Source organism: Apaloderma vittatum, unplaced genomic scaffold (assembly GCF_000703405.1).
Source record: "Apaloderma vittatum isolate BGI_N311 unplaced genomic scaffold, ASM70340v1 scaffold44414, whole genome shotgun sequence".
In the NCBI taxonomy this organism is placed as follows: Eukaryota; Metazoa; Chordata; class Aves; order Trogoniformes; family Trogonidae; genus Apaloderma; species Apaloderma vittatum.
The window spans coordinates 1-18,028 of NW_009712947.1; the positions used below are offsets into that span (position 1 = coordinate 1).

At 39.7% G+C, this 18,028-nt stretch overlaps 1 protein-coding gene across 1 annotated transcript; it reads left to right on the top strand.

Annotated features, from left to right (window-relative positions):
• Positions 1 to 1,876: 1,876 nt before the first annotated feature.
• CAMSAP2 (calmodulin regulated spectrin-associated protein family, member 2) lies at positions 1,877 to 17,824 on the top strand (the record flags this gene model as incomplete). The annotated part of the gene is made up of 11 exons (XM_009868155.1): positions 1,877 to 1,970; positions 3,049 to 3,142; positions 6,067 to 6,137; positions 6,623 to 6,692; positions 7,504 to 9,700; positions 10,739 to 10,875; positions 11,371 to 11,591; positions 12,624 to 12,696; positions 14,198 to 14,313; positions 15,990 to 16,108; positions 17,221 to 17,824. Coding segments are annotated over 11 exons (3,498 nt in total), but the record flags the coding sequence as incomplete, so codon positions are not given.
• Between the last annotated feature and the right edge of the window lie 204 nt (positions 17,825 to 18,028).

Consider the following 18,028-nt stretch of genomic DNA (forward strand, 5'->3'; position numbering starts at 1 on the left):
TTATTGTTTATTTTAAAAATATATTCTTACATCTAATGCTTGTGGTTTGTTTCTGAAAGAAAATAACGTTGTGTTTCGAATTTTTGCCAAACTTCTGCTCGTACTCCAAGATTGCAGGTATATATTTTTAAGGCAACAAAGTTAATACAACAAAGGAGTTTGGCGCTTGAGGGACCAAAAACACAGGGAAGCTGTTAAAAGAAGTCGTAAAGGGAAGCCTGAGGTAGTCTGGGTACCTTGTTTTAGTTTGAGTACCTGGTCTGTGGGCGTACACCGTGTGTAGGCACATGGCTTTCCTTTGAAACTCTTCCATGAAGCAAACAATTACATAAATTCCCACTTTCCCTGAGAAACTGTTTTCACTTGATGTCGTTTTAAAGAAAGAAAATAAAGAGAGAGAGCATCTGATAAGTGTACACGCAGTCCTTGGTGACATGTTAATGCTGGATCTAGTATCGCTGGGTCAGTGGTTGGACTCGATCATCTTAAGGGTCTTTTCCAATCTAAACCATTCTCTGATTGTCTAGTGTAAAAATGCTCATTTTCTCAAGTACAGAAAGCTTTTGATTGGACCAAATATTAAGAAAGCTTTATTTTAAAACTCTATTTCTGAATTCCAACGTTAGTTTATAAGTTGCAAATGCTCTTGATGTTGTTAATATTTAAAAATCATACCAGTATGTTTGTTAATTTATCTTTTCCTATTTAAGCTGTATGAAATGTTAAATGAAAATAGCATAAGGTGGAGAAAATAAACTGGATATTTGAAATTATTCACTGTTGATAATGTGAAAAAAGTGACTAAGGACACTTGCTTTTGTAAGTATTGTTACCCAGGCTGTTTGAGGTTTATTGGAGAAAGACTTTTTTAAAAAATTTAATTACGGTTTTCTGTTTTAATGCATACGTAGAGGTTTGTATTGTTTACATTTGCTGACTGCGTAAGACTCCCTGGACGCTCGTTGATCTCGTTGAGTCGATATTTCTAGATATGAAGTAGCGCTGACCCGTATGGACGGAGCAGCTTAGCACTGTCATCGTTTGGCCTCTGAACTCTTCAGCCTCTTCAGTCAACAAACTTCCTGGTCTTTTTGTTTTCCTTATTATTTATTCTTGCAGCAGCGACTGCTTCTACTGCTGCTGCTTGGTTTTCCTCTCAGATTTATTTTTTTTCCCCCTGTTGTTGCAGTTCATGCCATCAGTTGTCTCTTCTTTTCCACATGTTTTTCCCCTTGTGTTAAATCTCTTGGCTCTCACACTTGCGTGTTTTGGAGCTGTGTCATGGGAAATACAGCAGGAAGATATATCAACAGTGTATTAAATGTACAGAAATCTTTGGAGCAAAAACCTGGTTCTAACCTGCATTGAATAAAAGCTGCTGCTGGTTTTTGTTTTGCATTAACTTGTAAATTTGGGTAGATCTTCACAGGTGTGGCAAAAAGCACATGCTTGACACAAAAGCCTAAATGGGCTGCAAAATTCCTACACTGAAACTGAAAGCTTTCATGTTAAAAAGCTCTGAAAATTTTATTGTCTGACTTTGCAAAGCAATGGGCTTTTCACTGCCCTCTTTTATGGAATCTGTCTGAGAGGCAGCTTTTTTTCACCATTCTGTCCCCCTGCCCTGCCTGCGAGACGCTGGCCATCAGTGTATTGCTCGTTGTAAAACATTTCGGTCCCAGTGCTTACACTCTGCTCAAGTCACGTGTATTAGTTGGGGCTGCCAGTCAGTCTTAACGATCTCATTTGCTAAGAAATGGCTGGAGAGAGGATTGTAGGCTGGAGGAGATGCAGAGGTGCCTCCTGAATGCTGCTTCATCTCGGTGTTTGCAGCTGCCCTTTTAACGTAATTCTGGGGGGGTTTTGTGTCTTGTAGAGTAACTACATGGTGTTCATGGCAGAATTGTTCTGGTGGTTTGAAGTGGTGAAGCCATCATTTGTGCAGCCTCGTGTTGTTGTGCATCCGCAAGGTAGTTATCTGAAGGATCGGTTTTAATATGCGTGTTTTTAATATGTCTGTGCACAGATTGCCATTGTGTTCACAAATACACTGAATATTTTACTTAACAGAATTTGGCGGCATACAGTCCCCTTAAAGAAGGAACAAAGTACACTTTCCTCATGTTATTCTTCATCTCATCCTATAAATCCTAATTAGATTTTGTCGTCTATTACCAAAAACTGATTTAAATTGTTGTGGTATAATCACTTGCAAATTTTCCTGACCTAAGCAAGCCTAGAATCCATTTATGCCCGTGCAGGGATTACAAACATAATAAGGTGCCAAGAACAGAATTTAGCCTGAAGAGCTCGTATTGCTGAGGAGAAGATACCAAGAGAAAGGAACATAGATCTGAGGAAAGTGGACAGATAATTGTAAAATTGCTCTTTGTACCTCGGTGCAAAGGCACAGTCTTCCATGAGTAAATTCTCAAATCTCAAAACCCACCTCTCAAGTACATCTTGAGATCTGTCAGTGAGTACAGTCGTGGTAACTTAAGCATTCATACACTCGTGCCGTGATTTTTCTCCAAAAGCTAGGCAGCGATTTTCATTGTGTGGTTTTTTTTCATTTGTATGCACATACAAATCCGATTTAGATCTTTTAAATGTTGCTAACTAATTTCAGTTATGACCAAAATAGTATTTTCTAGATGAAAAGTCAGTGTAAGCATTTTTGGGGAAAAAAAAAAAATTATCACAAACGTTTCATTCTGAATAATTTTATTTTTTGTTAAAAAGGTTGCTTGCTTTTAATTTTGTGCCTCTTTTTTCAGATGTGGGGGGTTTTTTCTCTTTTATTTCTTTACTTGCCTTTTCTAGTATTTTTTTGTCGTTCTCAATTCCCTTAATTAGCGCCAATATGGGAAATTTGGAAAAGGTAAAGCTGAAAGTAAGTGACTGGGTTTTAATCTAAGTAATGGAACCAGTGAAAATTCTTTTAAATCGTTGGAAATCATTACTTCAGATTTTTTCATACTGTTTTTCTGCTGTGGATTTTAACTGAACACTAAAATAGAGTAACTTGAGCTTTGTTCTTTCTGGCAGCGGAACCTGCAAAAGATGCAGCTTCTGCTCACAGCTCGAACGCCAACAGAAGAAATTACGTCGATGGCCCATCTGGCTCTGACTTCGTAGCCAGGTACTACCAGAGAATCACTAGTATTGTTTCCCAGTTTTCTCCTTTCTATTCAAAATCAAACGGGTGTTTCGGTGTTTGGATTTTTTACTTTGTTTTGTTGCCTTTTTGCAAGGTGCAAGGATCGAGTTACCAATATAATTTGTTGAATTTTGTGGAAGGCGCCCTGTTGCGTGGCAGGCAACTTGTCTCTTCTCTCAAGTAACGAGCGATTGAGACAAAAGGAAATTACCTCAGGTTGCACCAGGGGAGGTTTTAGATTTGGAAAAGATTAGGAAAAATGTCTTCACCAAACGGGTTGTCGAGCGTAGGAACAGGCTGCCCGGGGAGGTGTTTGAGTCCCCAGCCTTGGGGTGAGGATGAGGTGCTTAGTGACCTGCTTTAGTGGTGGACTTGGCACTGTGAGGTTCATAATCTCAAAGGTCTTTTCCAACCTAAACGATTCTGTGATTCTCTGATAAGAGGCAGACCTTGCGTGTTAGGCCTTCTTCAAAAGAAAGAGTAAAAAGAAAGGGGTGAAGGAAGCCTTCCAGTGATCTGCTCTGCCCCTAAGTGGGTGAGGGGTGTCATTCCATTATAATTTGGGCACAAAGGTTTATTGGTTGTGTGTGAGCTGACAAAGAGAAGGATAAAATTAGCGTTTTAATTGGATATTCAGTGAGCTGTTGGTTGCCAACCCAGCTAATCCTGATTCACCCTTTTCTGTTCATGGATGGGATTTTTGGTGTGTTTGGTTGGTTTTGGTGTTGCTTTTTAGTATTTAGGAATCTACACCGACTTTAATAAGGGAGTACTGTTTCGTACTATCGTTAAATGCTGTGATTCCAAATCTCTTTTTCCTGTGCATGTCTGAAGTGTTTCCTTTGTAGACGATGATGTTATTTTAGTGTAAACTGAGCCTATAATCCAAGAGGACAAGAAGCACTAGTTTTGAACATACCTTTTAGAGCAGAGGTTCCCAAGGCCGTTTGCATCTTGCAATGCCACTGCAAGCAGCCCAGCAGAGGGCTTCTAACCATGACTGACCTACAGAACAAAGCAAGGTTTGCAGTAAAAAAATCGTTATTTATATGTGGCTTCCAACCTGACATCCCCCTTTTAGGAGCCTTCGTGAACAAAACTTCAGTGACTTCCCTTCTAGACATTGCATGACGATAGCAAATCTGATGTGAGTTACACTTGAAAACACAGAGTTCTGTGCTGTGCTTATTCTTGTGCTGTAGAGATCACTGCGGAGAAGATTTTCTTGAAATGTAAAGGAGATTAGTAGATGGACAAGGGCACAGGAGAAGTCTATCTGTAGTTCTGAGTGTGTAAAAAAAATCCCCACAGCTGAAGCTATTAACCAGGCATTTATCTCTGCTCTGACCAATTCTGTCAGTAGCGTAGTATCTTTTTCATCCACATGAATCTACCTTTTCTCTAAACGTACATGTTATCTGGGCTAATGGCTTTGGCCACTAAACTGAAAAGGACTGATTGGAAGTTTTACAGTAAGCATCTGAATTCGGTTCATAAACGCTTACGAAATCCTTTACATTTATCAGTGCCATTACCATTCCAAATGTAACCATCCAGTCTTTAAGTTGCCACCAACGTGTTTTCTCATATTGCTTCTGTTTCCTGTTCAGAGACATGGTAAAAATCTCTGCGAGCCCCTTATGGGTGGTGGATTGTGTCTTGTGCTGGCTCATCACATCACTGCTCGCGTGAGGGGTATAGGTTTGTGTTGGAGCAGCGAAGAGCGCAGATTTTCTTTGTGGTAGCAAATTGTTACAGGCTGCTGGATGAAATTTTGAACGCGTGCTTGTAAACAATGTATTTATGACTTTAAAATTCTGACAGAAATTTCAAAGGCCGTTTAAAACAGATATGTGAGGTAACAGCATATCAGGAATTTGAGAACCTATTTTGAATAATTTAATATGTACTTCACGAAAGGTGCTTTTGTAGATTGTAAATCAATATTTTTATTGAATTGATGTGAATATCTTTCCCACAAACCCCATTTAGAAACATTTCTACAGTATACTATGTATAAACTATGACAGCAATTAACAAATATTTTGAAAATTACTGATTGAAAAGAGAGAGTTTGGGAGTGTGCTCTTCAGCTCAGTGAAGAAAATTCAAAACATGAAAGGACTAATCCAGCATGTTTTTGAAGTCTAGCTTCTTTGGAAGTGCTTTACATACAAATGCATGCGTCTTTATTTATGTGTCTTTATCCTGAAGAAGCACCTTGATTAAAACAGTGAATTACATTAATCCTGTTCTGGATTCACACGGCTGGTCTGCTGCAGATCTTTTCTACGGACCAGGAAAGAAAAAAAAAAAAGAAAGAAAAAAGCAGCTGTTGTACGCAGAAACAGAGGAAATCGAAAATCTTTATAGTTGCTCTTTCAGTGGTGAATAAATATATTTTTTGTATTTATAAAGTTGCTTCTATTGCAAAATCTTCAAGTGCGTGTTACAGTCCAGACACAAGGTGAAGTCTCAGGCTAAGCGAGCACGAACAGAGATGCATGAAAAGCGTGTGGTGTCAGCTGCAGTCACTCGGTTTGGAGGTCCCTAGGAACTGCCTCATTTTCTTCATATTTATGTTCGGGTTTTTTTGCCACATCAGGCCTCCAGATTAGATCAGGAGACAAGTGTGTCAACAAAAATAATGCTGCTCTGTGGGCATTTTCATAGGAGAAATACCTTTAGGGCTTGTGCCGTATCTGCATTAAGTCCAGTATAGGTAATAAACGTTCTCTTTTCAGTAAATAAATTAATATTTCAAGAAGAGCATTACACTTCACTTTCTTCCTTGTCACAGAAAAAGAAATCTGGTTTTGTGCTGGCCCAGAACATGAAGTCTGGTCGCCCTTTTGTAATGTGGCTTTTGATGTTTTACTTCTAAGTGAATGCCTCTTGCTTTACAGATTGGAAAGCCCAACTTACGCACCCTCTCACCAACTGCATACACCCCAGCAGCCTTACTCATCTGTTCCAGGTACCAATTCACAAATGGCAATCAGACGAGGTGTTGTCTTCTGAGTAAATTACTGTCTTGTTTATATTGATTCAAACATTATTTATGCAAAAATTACTGGGAGAGCTTTACATGAAAGACCAATGAAGGAGTTCTGCAATTCATAAAATGTACAAACGGGAAGTTTATGTTTGTACCTCTTAGTGTGTGTATTTTTCTTAATTTGGCTGTGGGTTTGATTATGCAGAATATGGTTTTCAACAAGTATTTGCAGTATTTCTAGTATACTTTACTCAATAGTAAATGCTTTGAGCGATTAAGGGTAAAATGTGTATCCAGGATGAAAGTGAGTCAGTTGCTTTATTCGTATTCTCAATATAAAACCACTTTTTTGCCGTGACAGTGTTCTAAGTAGTGAAGCAAACTAATTTGTTAAAGTAACAGAAGGTGATAACAAAACCATTTTTCGTAACAGTTACCTTGGGTTCTGTTTTAATTTCCCTTAGGAGTCATCAGAAGGTCCACATCAATGTCTTATGTGGATGGGTATGTAGGAACATGGCCCAAAGAAAAACGGTAGGTAGTTTTACCATACGAGTTAAAAAATAATTATTTATTGTTCATAAACAGTAGTAAACACTCCACTGTAGTTTGGATTTTTAGAATCCTATAACAAGATTTCTTGTAAACGCCTTGAAACGTAGAAAGAGAAAACTGTATTATGGATTAAGAACTTAATAAAAGCAGACAAACTTCAGAAATAATTGATCTGGTTTTTACATTGGAGTGAGGTATATCTGAGACTTGAATCATGGCCATTAAATACGTTCCCATTTAGCCATCACAATCAACTAGAAGTGGTAAGAGTTACATAGCTAAAGAGCTAAGCAGTATTTAAACTTGTATTATTTCGTGGATAGTAAGAAGAGTCAGGCTGAATGGTTGGGGGTTTTTTTTCAGTTAGACTGGTCATAAACTCTTAATTTCAGTTTACACCCTACAGATTAATATAGTAAGAGTTAGAGTGGTGGGTTATCCAACAAGTGTAAGTTGTGTCTCTTTTCGCACCTCCCTTCTGATCTGCTGGGACAATTCCTATATTCCTAAAATGCCCAGAGTTTATTCCAAAGTAATAAAAAACATTTTCTATCTTTGAAGAAGGTATTGTTACATTCTATTTTATTGCGCATTTTTCATTCATTGTGTCTATCCATTAAATAGATACGGAAATAGATGTGTGTTTGTATATTTATTATATCTAAAGCTACACAAAATAATAGTGCCCATAATACTGCAATCTGAAAATTGTTTTAAAACCGAATGTAAGTATTTCATTATTACTGATCATGACTTGCTCAGGTGTTTCCTTTATTGTAATCTCTACTAGGTCATCCTTACATGGAGTTTCATTTGACATTTCTTTCGACAAAGAAAAAAGCATTCCAGCATCTACTCCAAACAGAGGAATTACTAGATCTGTGAGCAATGAAGGCCTTACGCTAAACGTCAACCGCATGCCAAAACATATTAGAAAAAATCTGTCCTTCAAACCAGTAAATGGAGAAGAGGAGGACATTGAAGAGGAAAAGGACACAATAGCGCATAAAGACACGAAGTCTCTTAACACAAATCAAAAAAATGCCAACGAGGTCAGCCATTACAGATTTCCAAACGGAGCTCTGCAAAACAGGGCAGTCCTGGACGATTTTGGCAATCAGATCGAGACCCCAACCATTGAGGAGGCTTTGCAGATAATTCACGACACTGAAAAACCTCCCCGAGTTAACCAACCGGACCAAATTACAAACGGGTTCTTTCTTCACAATCAGGAAATGAGCATCTTGAATTCAAACATAAAACCGAACCAGTCTACCCCTGACATCATTACAGACACAAAAGGCGCTCTGAGCCCCGTGACTGACAACACAGAAGTAGATACCGGAATACATGTCCCTTCAGAAGATATTCCAGAGACAATGGATGAGGATTCTTCTTTGAGAGATTATACTGTAAGCATGGACTCTGACATGGAAGAACCGTCTAAATTCCTTCAGGATTACGACGTGCGAGCTAGCAGTCACAGAGATCAATTAAGTCCCTGTCCCAGCTCAGTAAGTACTAAATCACAGGCAGGCAGCAGCGCTTCTTCAAGTTCCGGGGTTAAGATGACTAGCTTTGCAGAGCAGAAGTTCAGGAAGTTGAATCATACAGACAGTAGAAGCAGCGGAAGCAGTTCCCAGAAAACCACACCAGAAGGTTCCGAGCTGAATATCCCTCATGTGGTCGCTTGGACTCATATTCCAGAGGAGGCGTCTGTTCCCCAAGGAAGAGACACGACACAGTTACTGGCTTCTGAAATGGTGCATCTCAGGATGAAGCTAGAGGAAAAGAGGCGAGCTATTGAAGCACAGAAGAAGAAAGTCGAAGCTGCTTTCACGAAGCAACGGCAGAAAATGGGCAGAACGGCATTTCTTAACGTTGTGAAAAAGAAAGGTGATGGAGTATCACCTCTCCGAGAAGAAGCAGCAGGAGCTGAAGATGAGAAGATATTCACCGACAGTAATCGGTTGAAAGAGAAAGAAACTCCCAAGTCCGACGAACAAACTGGTAAGGCTTCAGAACTAATAAAAGAAACCCCTGAGAATTCTCATAGCAAATGGTTAAAATCTCCTGCTACTTCTACGGATGCTGAAAAGCAGTGGAATTTAGCAAGCCCCTCGGAAGAAAATTTTAATGAAGGAGACATCTTAGAATATACCAAATCTATTGAAAAGCTCAACTCTTCCCTGCACTTCCTACAACAAGAAATGCAACGTCTGTCCCTTCAACAGGAGATGTTGATGCAGATGAGAGAACAGCAGGCTTGGGTTATTTCTCCTCCCCAGCCTTCTCCTCAGAAGCAGATTCGGGACTTTAAGCCTTCATCAAGGCAAATGGGAACTCCATCTCCCGTTGCACCTTTCTCACAGGAATCTCCGCGCTCTACGCATCAGTCTCCACAGTCTTCCAACAGGAAGAATGCCTCTTTTCACATTAAAATGCAAAGGACTCCTAGGCCAAATGAACTGAAAATAACACCTTTAAACCGTACCTTGACTGCCCCCCGGTCTGTGGATAGTCTTCCCCGTTTGAGGAGATTCTCTCCAAGCCAGGTTCCCATTCAGACTAGATCGTTCGTTTGCTTTGGAGATGACGGGGAGCATATAGGTGAGCCTCAGTTAAGGGGAAACCTTTTGAAGGAAGTCAAGCCTGCAGAAGAGGTAGCAAAAGAAGAAGGACCAAAATTGCCAAAACAGTGCGAGCAGAAGTCAGAGGAGAAGGAGATTAAGCCCATTGAATCTAATGTTTCTGAAGTATTATCTCAGCCTATCACAGAAACCGTCTGCCTCACCCCAAATGAAGATCAGCTAAGCCGACCAATTTTACCGACACCAGCTCCCAAAACCGCTAGCTTAATTGAAGTTTCCCTATCAGATTTGAAACCGCTAGAAAAACCTGAAGTATCTGTTGAGAAATATGAAGGTGAGAGTGATAGAGAACAGTTTGAGGATGACCAGAAGGTGTGTTGTGGATTCTTTTTTAAGGTAAGAGAACTGGTGGGGATATGTACGTCTACTATTAAGCTTCCTTTGAGAAGGGAACTCCTTAATTCAGATATATGTTTTGAGGATGACTTTCCACTGAAGTCAAAGCAGATGGTTCTGCAATTTTCAATGTACAAGCATCTCTTTTTGCACTGAATTATTAATTTGACATCGTAAGAGTGGTGAGATTGTACCGTATCGCAGTTCCGAGCATGCCAGGGTATCCCTTTCAATTCACGGTTGTAAAAGAGTGCTTGGAGTTTTGGGGGAGCAAGATACATGCTGAATGTAGATTTGTTTTTGACATAAGTTTTGACCTTTGTTAAACACACTGACATCTCACTCTCGCTTCCCCATCCCACCTCCAAATTTAACTAAAAGCTTTTGAAGTGCATAACAGCCTCCTTTTTAAAAAATCTTGAAATCGGTGATGCACTTTGGAGAGGCTTGCTCCCTCCCTTGGCTGGCTAAGGAAGTACAGTCTTCTGAAACTTCTGGAATAGCTATTTGACAGCACTCCCTGTGGTCTTATTAAAGAATTGTACAATATTTGATTCCGAGAGGCTTTTGACTGTAATGCACATTGTAAGAGAGCGTATCTCGGGTGCACCTTGCTTGTCTGGAAGCGTTCCTCACTTCTGAGACAACGCCTGGCCTGGTCAGCAGAAGTGACCAGCGTCGTCATTGCTTTTTTGTGATAAGTTATCTTCATCTCCATACATGTGGATTCTCCTACAGCTGAATACAGAAGTTTGTGCAGTGTGGGATCTGACTCTAAAATATTTCACTTAGCAAGTTTTCTCATATCGGTGTTGAATTTTATGTTTGATTTAGGAAGGCAAAATTCCTTTATGAAAGGTTTTAGTAGTCTTAAGAAAAAAACTTCTAAAGTAAACATTTCAAGTACTGCAAAAGTATGTTGGGATATTGCAACCCACTGTACAGTATTAAGTGTCTAATGACTTGGCAAACTCAGGTGCTGAATTCAGAGATCTTAATATTTTTGGGTCCTTTTCCTTCAAATACTGTTGCTGCTAGGATGATCAAAAGGCAGAAGATGATATGGCAATGAAACGAGCAGCATTATTGGAGAAGCGTTTGAGACGGGAGAGAGAGACTCTCCTTCGAAAGCAGCAGCTGGAAGCAGAACTAGAGCATAAGAAGGAGGAGACAAGGTAAAACTACATGTCCTGATCCAAATCGTCAGTAACAGGGAATGTAAAAATGTCTGGTTTAGTTAAAAGTGTAACGTCCGTGTCAAAAAGTTAATATCCAAGATATTTCCTCCTAGGGCCAGATGTGCTGAGGAGTCCGGCTGGAGACACGTGCCAGCTGGCCCTGCAAAACCAGCAGGTGACGTCAGTCTGGTAGCTCAGACTTGACACACGAGCCCCGCGCGTGATATTCTGAGTGAACGTGTCCCTTCGGGCTTCTGTTCGCACAAATGCGCAACGCTCGCTCCGTTACAGCAACCCAGCTCTAAACGTGGGATTGGCTTTACTACTAACAGTATCCTGAGAAAGTTTAAACTGCCTGAAAATTGTTAAAAACCTCAAGTTCCTCTTACTAACGGCTGAAGTTCCAAAAATCTGATGCATTGCCCTCACTGCTAGCTAAAACTGTTGATTTGGAAAGCTGCTCCTGCTGAGTTTTTTGGATATTTGTTTTAGACGCAAAACAGAAGAAGAACGTCAGAAGAAGGAGGATGAACGAGCGCGGCGAGAGTTTATTAAGCAGGAATATATGAGAAGGAAACAGCTAAAGCTGATGGAAGAAATGGACACTGTCATAAAGCCACGTTCCCTCTCAATCAAACAAAAAAAGCCACGTCCAAAATCTATTCATAGAGATCACATTGAATCACCTAAGACGCCAATCAAAGGTCCACCAGGTAACAGATGTTCATGTGGAAAAAGAGTCTGTTCATGCTAAAACAAAAACCACCAGCTTGTTTTGTGATACTAACAGGCACATGCCTTTGTTGGTGTCTTGTGCTAAATTGAAGCTGTACGTGACCGAACTGGAAAGCAACATTCGGAAAGATGAGTGTCACTTACCTGCTATGCACGCATGCATATAGCAACAAACAAAAAGGTTGACTGTAGGAAAACCCGGTGGAAGTTGCGAGTTTCTTACACACCCATGTATTCTCCACTAATCTCTTATGGCATCTGTAGAAACTAAGAGTGAGTAAAAGTTGGGAATTAAGAGATTGATAAATAAAATGGTAATTCTAAGGTAAGAGTACATAAAGTCCCACTTAATGCAGACGAACTTCAAATAAGCAAATTACTTTGATATTCCATGTTCTCCTCTTTTGCCCACTTGCCTACTTCATGTATAGCTGTGACTGTAGCAACACTAATCACGTGGAACAATCGAGCAATCTTTTCGATACCACGTAACTGCGGTGATGATTGGACGCAGTATTGCCAATTTCCATTCAGAAAACAAGTAACCAGTGGGCTCAGTGATCCTTTCTGTTACAGCTTCCTCTAGCCTTGTTCTGCTGCTGCATTTCCTCTAGCTGCCTCCCGCCACCTTCCAGGGGAATTTAAAGCCTTCCCTTAATGCCTTCCAGGAATCCAGCCCAAACCTGAAGCTTCTTAAGCTCTCTTCCACAAGGGCTTAGGAACTTGGGTTGCATTCTCTGATTTTTGTGGTGCCAATATTGCCGTGTCCATGCTGCACATGAATAGTTGGCCCGAGACCCTCGGAGGTGGCTGGGTGTCGGCGGGTGTGACGATGAAGCGCACCACATACGCATGCAGGTATATCACGGATGGGTGCAAGAGTCTCGGCTGTAAACGCTCTTACCGACTTGCTGGTGTTGGGTCTAATGAACAGACTCTACTACTTGCATAGGTTTATAAGCCTTAACTTTGTTTTTATCCAGGTTCACAGCTTTATCGTGTTTTTTCAGTATCTAGTCTTTCATTGGCATCGCTGAATACAGGAGACAATGAGAGCGTGCAGTCAGGCAAGAGAACGCCAAGGTAAAGCTAAAATAGCCATTTCGTGTAGTAAAATTTGGTAACCAGCTATGTCAAACAATTTTAAAGAGGTTATGTGTATAGTGTGTACTCCCAGGAACAGGTCAGTGTTCCTGGTTTGAGACACTGATAGTTGCCTCTGTCAGGAATTAGGGAACCAAGCCATGATCATTTGTTTCACAAATTTTACCAAGTAAACCAGTTGGGCAGCTATAAATGAGGTTAAACCAAAATACTATTCACACAGCCTCTTTAATTCAGCTGCTTGTATTTAAGTCTCAGCTTAAGGATATTTTAAGCAGCCTATATAGCTACATGCAGCTATGAAGCTTTTGGTGGTTTGTTGGTTTTTTTCTTACATAGAAGCTTCTTTTCTGTTTTTTCTTCCCCCTTAGCAGTTGTATGGAAAAGTATTAAATGTTGACTAGATCTTCAGCCTTTTCCAAGCACCAGAATTTATTTCATATTAAAAATCACCTGCAAACAAAATACAGATAAAAATAGGAGAAAATTCTAAATTTCGTATACAGAATCTCAATTATAATTCAGAGGAAGATGATTATTTTTGTGTAACAATTATATTCAGAGAAGTACTTTTTTTCAATGAAAATGAAGTAGGGGAGAAAGTCAAACTAAGAAAGTAGGTTTGATAGGGAGTACTCCTTCATGCAGATGCTAACATGTAGGATATAAATTGAATTTTCATCTACTTGAATTTAATTATAAATTGAACTTTCATCTATTGTTGATTTTTCTGGAAGGTGGTAAGCACATGAATGTTACTGTAATACCACTTTTGTTCCTTATTCTTTGCTAATAGTGCCTTTCTTCTCAGTTAGAAAACTTTTCATTCCAAAGTGAAAATGTGACTGGCTTTTGCATCAATCAGAACAACTTTAATCATCTTCTAGTAATTTAAGAACACGCGACAACCTTGTTTAGACATTTAAATGCAAAACTGTTCACGTTTGAGTGCAGACACTAAGAATCGCAGCACCAGGTATTGCTGCTTTTGAAAGCAAAAATTAGAAATCACTTTGCTGGTTTAAATCCAGCAGTTCTCACAGCCAATTGTTATAATAAGTGTGAGTCAATGGATTTTTTTACTTCACATTCATCAGTCTATCAAGAACTGTTTTGTTGGCTGCGTGAGATAACGTTGTGTTGCTAGTACCAGTGTAAAAGTAACCTGAATTCCTACTTAGTAATAATATTCTACAGCCTAGAACATCAATTACAAAATTTCTGTCCCTCAGATGTAGCCCCAAAACCTCAGTAACATCCACCTCACCTAAACACCAAGTTCTTGCATCACCCAAAATAATTTATACAGAACATGAACTCAGTTATCCAGTCATTTCTTCTGTAAATATTGTGCATGTAGGTTTATACTCTGCAATTCAAATCGTGTTCCACCTTAATACAGTTTGTCTTCCTCTCATGTTAGAAGGTTTCTCTGCTGAACGTTGTAATTTTTTTTAATAGATTTTAAATTAATGTTTAGGTCTGAGTCTGTGGAAGGATTCTTATCTCCAAGTCGCTGTGGTAGTCGTAATGGAGAAAAAGATTGGGAAAATGCATCTACAACTTCTTCAGTCGCCTCTGCTACAGAGTATACAGGTCCGTGACAACAGTACCTGGCTATTAGTGGTTCTATGCATGGAAAGTTTTTTATTATCTTTACTTTGTTTCCTAAAACTGGTTGAAGACACTTCCATAGAAATGCTACTTTCACCTCCTTGAAAACAGGTTGACGTAATACAAAGTTAAAATTTTAAATCCATATAAACAAGTAGCGAGTGGCATTTGTGATAAACTGCTGTTCGGCCCGTAAGAGCAAACGGGCTCACAGGGCTCTGTGCACTTCAGTGGCCTCCCTAGTAAGGCAAGAAAAGTTGAAATTTAAGCTCAGTTTAGAATGGAGTCACAAAAAGTAAAACTCAAACTGCAACAGGAAAAAAATTTGCCAAGTAACATGAATTTAATTATTCTGCACCCCTTGTTTCCAAGCAGATCCTTTGTTGGGTTAATAAAAACCTAGTAATCTAATTCTTTATTACATTATAAATCATGTAATGAAGGTATCTTCATCCCTTCTCTAAATAAGCAGCACGTGATACTGCGAAGTCTTTGCATTATCAGGATCATAAAAGCTCCATTTTTGCCCACCTGATAATGCTATTTTGGCAAAGAGTAAAACCAAGTTAGGTATTTTTGATAAACTTGAGGGAGATCAGGTTTGACTTGTGCTGGCAAGTGTTGGTTTTGAAAAAAATCTTGCCTCCTTTCTGCTGAAATGACTGGAGTCTGGAAAGGCCAAGTCTTCGCTCTGAAAATCAGGAGGTCCTTACCTGTTTTTAAACCATGAAACTGGAGTCAGCCAGTGTCAGTTGGTGCCACGTCCAGTTAAATTACAGGAGGGACAGAGAGACTTTGCCGGGGTGGTCTTGCTGAGCTTTCTCATGCAGACCCATAGTGCCAAAGAGAATCTTTTAAGGATTATTATGGAGAGCTGCTTTTTAAGTGAAGGAATATACAGTCCCTAGGAATTGAACGTGTTTTAATATCTTCAGTCAGATTTCATACAGCTTTTTTGTATTGATTCTAGGCTTTGTTTCCCATAGCACAGACAAACTGAGATTTCAAATTTAGTTGGTAGTTGCTTGTATATTACATTCCTTAGAACTTGGACTTAAGCGCTGGGTTTTTCTCAAATGGCCTTGATACAAATAAACATGTATTTCAGAAATTAGAACAGGAGATTTTGCCTTCAGCCAGGTGAATCAAGTCTTTTTACAGACAGAATAATCTGACAAGCGTCAGGCCAGATCTTTTATCCCTGGTTTTGGGTAAAACATTTTTTCTGGAATTTCAAGGTGGGCAGGCTACAGGTACTCTTAAGCACTGCATCAGCTTCATTGTTACACCTCTCCCCCTTGAAATCACAGATGTAGATGATGAAAAAGAAAGAATTTACTCCCTCCTGGATAACTGAAATTTACTTAGAAACATGTTGTTGTCCATAGAAAAGGTCCTCTGAGTTAAAATATATTTACAAAGCCTGCCAGTAATAATGATTGAATTATCAAATACACATTTGTAAGCAAATTCAGTAACAACTGAAAGAATATTTTCCTCGTTTGTGAAATTTGTGATCTCTAGCCTAGTTCTGTTTTATGCAGATATTTGTGTTTCTATGCATGCAAAAGGCCCATACAGCAACTGCTTCACGGCATTTAGACTAACTCTGTTGGCTTGTTGGTTAACTTAGCTGATCTGTCACTCCTTCTCCGTAGGACCAAAGCTCTTCAAAGAACCCAGTGCTAAATCCAATAAGTATATAATTCAGAATGCACTGGCACATTGCTGCTTGGCTGGAAAAGTAAATGAAGGTCAAAAGAAAAAGATACTGGAGGTAAGGGATTTTCTTCCCCTTAAAAGCACAACTACCTAAGTCAAACCACAGTCAGGCATTAGGAAGACACTCAAGTATAAGTGCAAATGCCAAAAAGGAATCCTCTGAGGTTGTGCCAGCTCTTAGTGAAAGGCTTGAGTAACTGGTGTGACTTGCCTCCTGTGCAGACAGTACTGCAGAAGTTACAGCTGTCATATTGAACGTGCAGCACAGGAATTAGCTGACAGTTACCGCTTGTTTGGTCTGGGAACTTTAATATGTAGGCTTCTGTGATTTGCTCCCATACTTGTTTTCCCTGACATGAAAAATATCGGTCTTGTACGTGCAGATCCTCGGATGGGGACCTTTGGAACTTAAGCTCTGTCGCGTGCAGAAAGAACCAAAACACATGCCTCCTAGGCCTTTCTCCCATTTCCAAGCAGTGGGGCAGATTCAGGACTCGCTGCTGCAGAAAGGTGCCTGCCAGACTTTTCTCTTCCGCTGGCATAAACATTTCTGGAGGTGCACAGATAGTGTAAGGGCGAGAGCGCAGGGACCAGTGTGTTTCCATGCAAAAGGAAGAGCACGGAGCCCGAGGGCCAAGAGTAACGGGACTGTTCCTTTTATCAGCTGTGACAGATTTGACAGATTAAATAGATCAAAGAACACAGGTACTTGGAACCCGGATTTCGTTCCTTTTCTGGAATAAACTTCATGGCAGTATTTCTTGCCCTTTCTTCTTTTCCTCATTCTTCCGTATTCATGTTTAGATGCTGCCTTCTCTGTCTTTCCAGCTGCTTTTTGGAAATACCAAGTGAGAAATCAAGATGGCCTCTTTCAGTTTGAGTAACTGGGATCGTAATAACCCCCAGAAATCTAAGGAAAGAACTAGACAAGTGTAGCTGAAATTCTCTAAAGAAATAAGGTTTAGCTTGAGAAAGACAGCTACTTTATCAGAACTCAGATAGGTGAAGCTTAGCAAATTCTAATAACTGAAAAGAAGGTCTGTGAGCAGATACAAGTTTGAGTTTTGGTAGAAAACAAATTCAAAATGTCAATCCAATGATTTTGAATGTTTTCTAACTACAATGTGAAATTCATATTGCCAATCTTTTTCTTTCTTTCTTTTAAAGGAAATGGAAAAATCCGATGCCAATAATTTCTTAATCTTGTTCCGGGATTCAGGCTGCCAGTTCCGATCTCTGTACACATACTGCCCCGATACTGAAGAAATCAATAAATTAACGGGAATAGGTCCCAAATCTATCACAAAGAAAATGATCGAGGGACTGTACAAGTACAACTCTGACCGGAAGCAATTTAGCCACATACCTGCTAAAACTTTGTCTGCAAGCGTTGATGCAATTACCATTCACAGCCATTTGTGGCAAACCAAGAGACCGGTGACTCCCAAGAAACTTTTACCCACCAAGGCATAGTAGATGGGGAAAAAACTTGCTTCAGACAATTATAATCAAACTTGCACTTCATCTTTACTGCCTGTAGGAAATAGATTTCTAGTTGCCAACGAGACTCTTAGGGCTTAAAACTGGACACCGAGTCCTCTTACCATGTCCAACTGGAATGTAAACACAGAGTTTAGGAGTGCAGAAGATTATCATGTAGGTGAATAATTACGAGTGATGACGGAAACGCTTGACTTGTGTGGAGATTTGTACGTGCTAATACGATATATAGAGTATATTTGCTCTGTATTTTGATTAGATACACTGAAGCACTGAATGTTCCTCTTTAGTGACTCAAACTACATTTTTTTTACATCTGTTGCCTTATATGTTTGTACTTGTGCTTGTCTTATTTTTTTCTTTCACTAAAGGAATACTTCTTAATATTCTCAGTACCATTGAACCTTGCATACTGACTCCCGGTAGAGAGCAAATGCTAAGTTGTGTGTCACCGAAGAACGGCTGAACGGGTCTG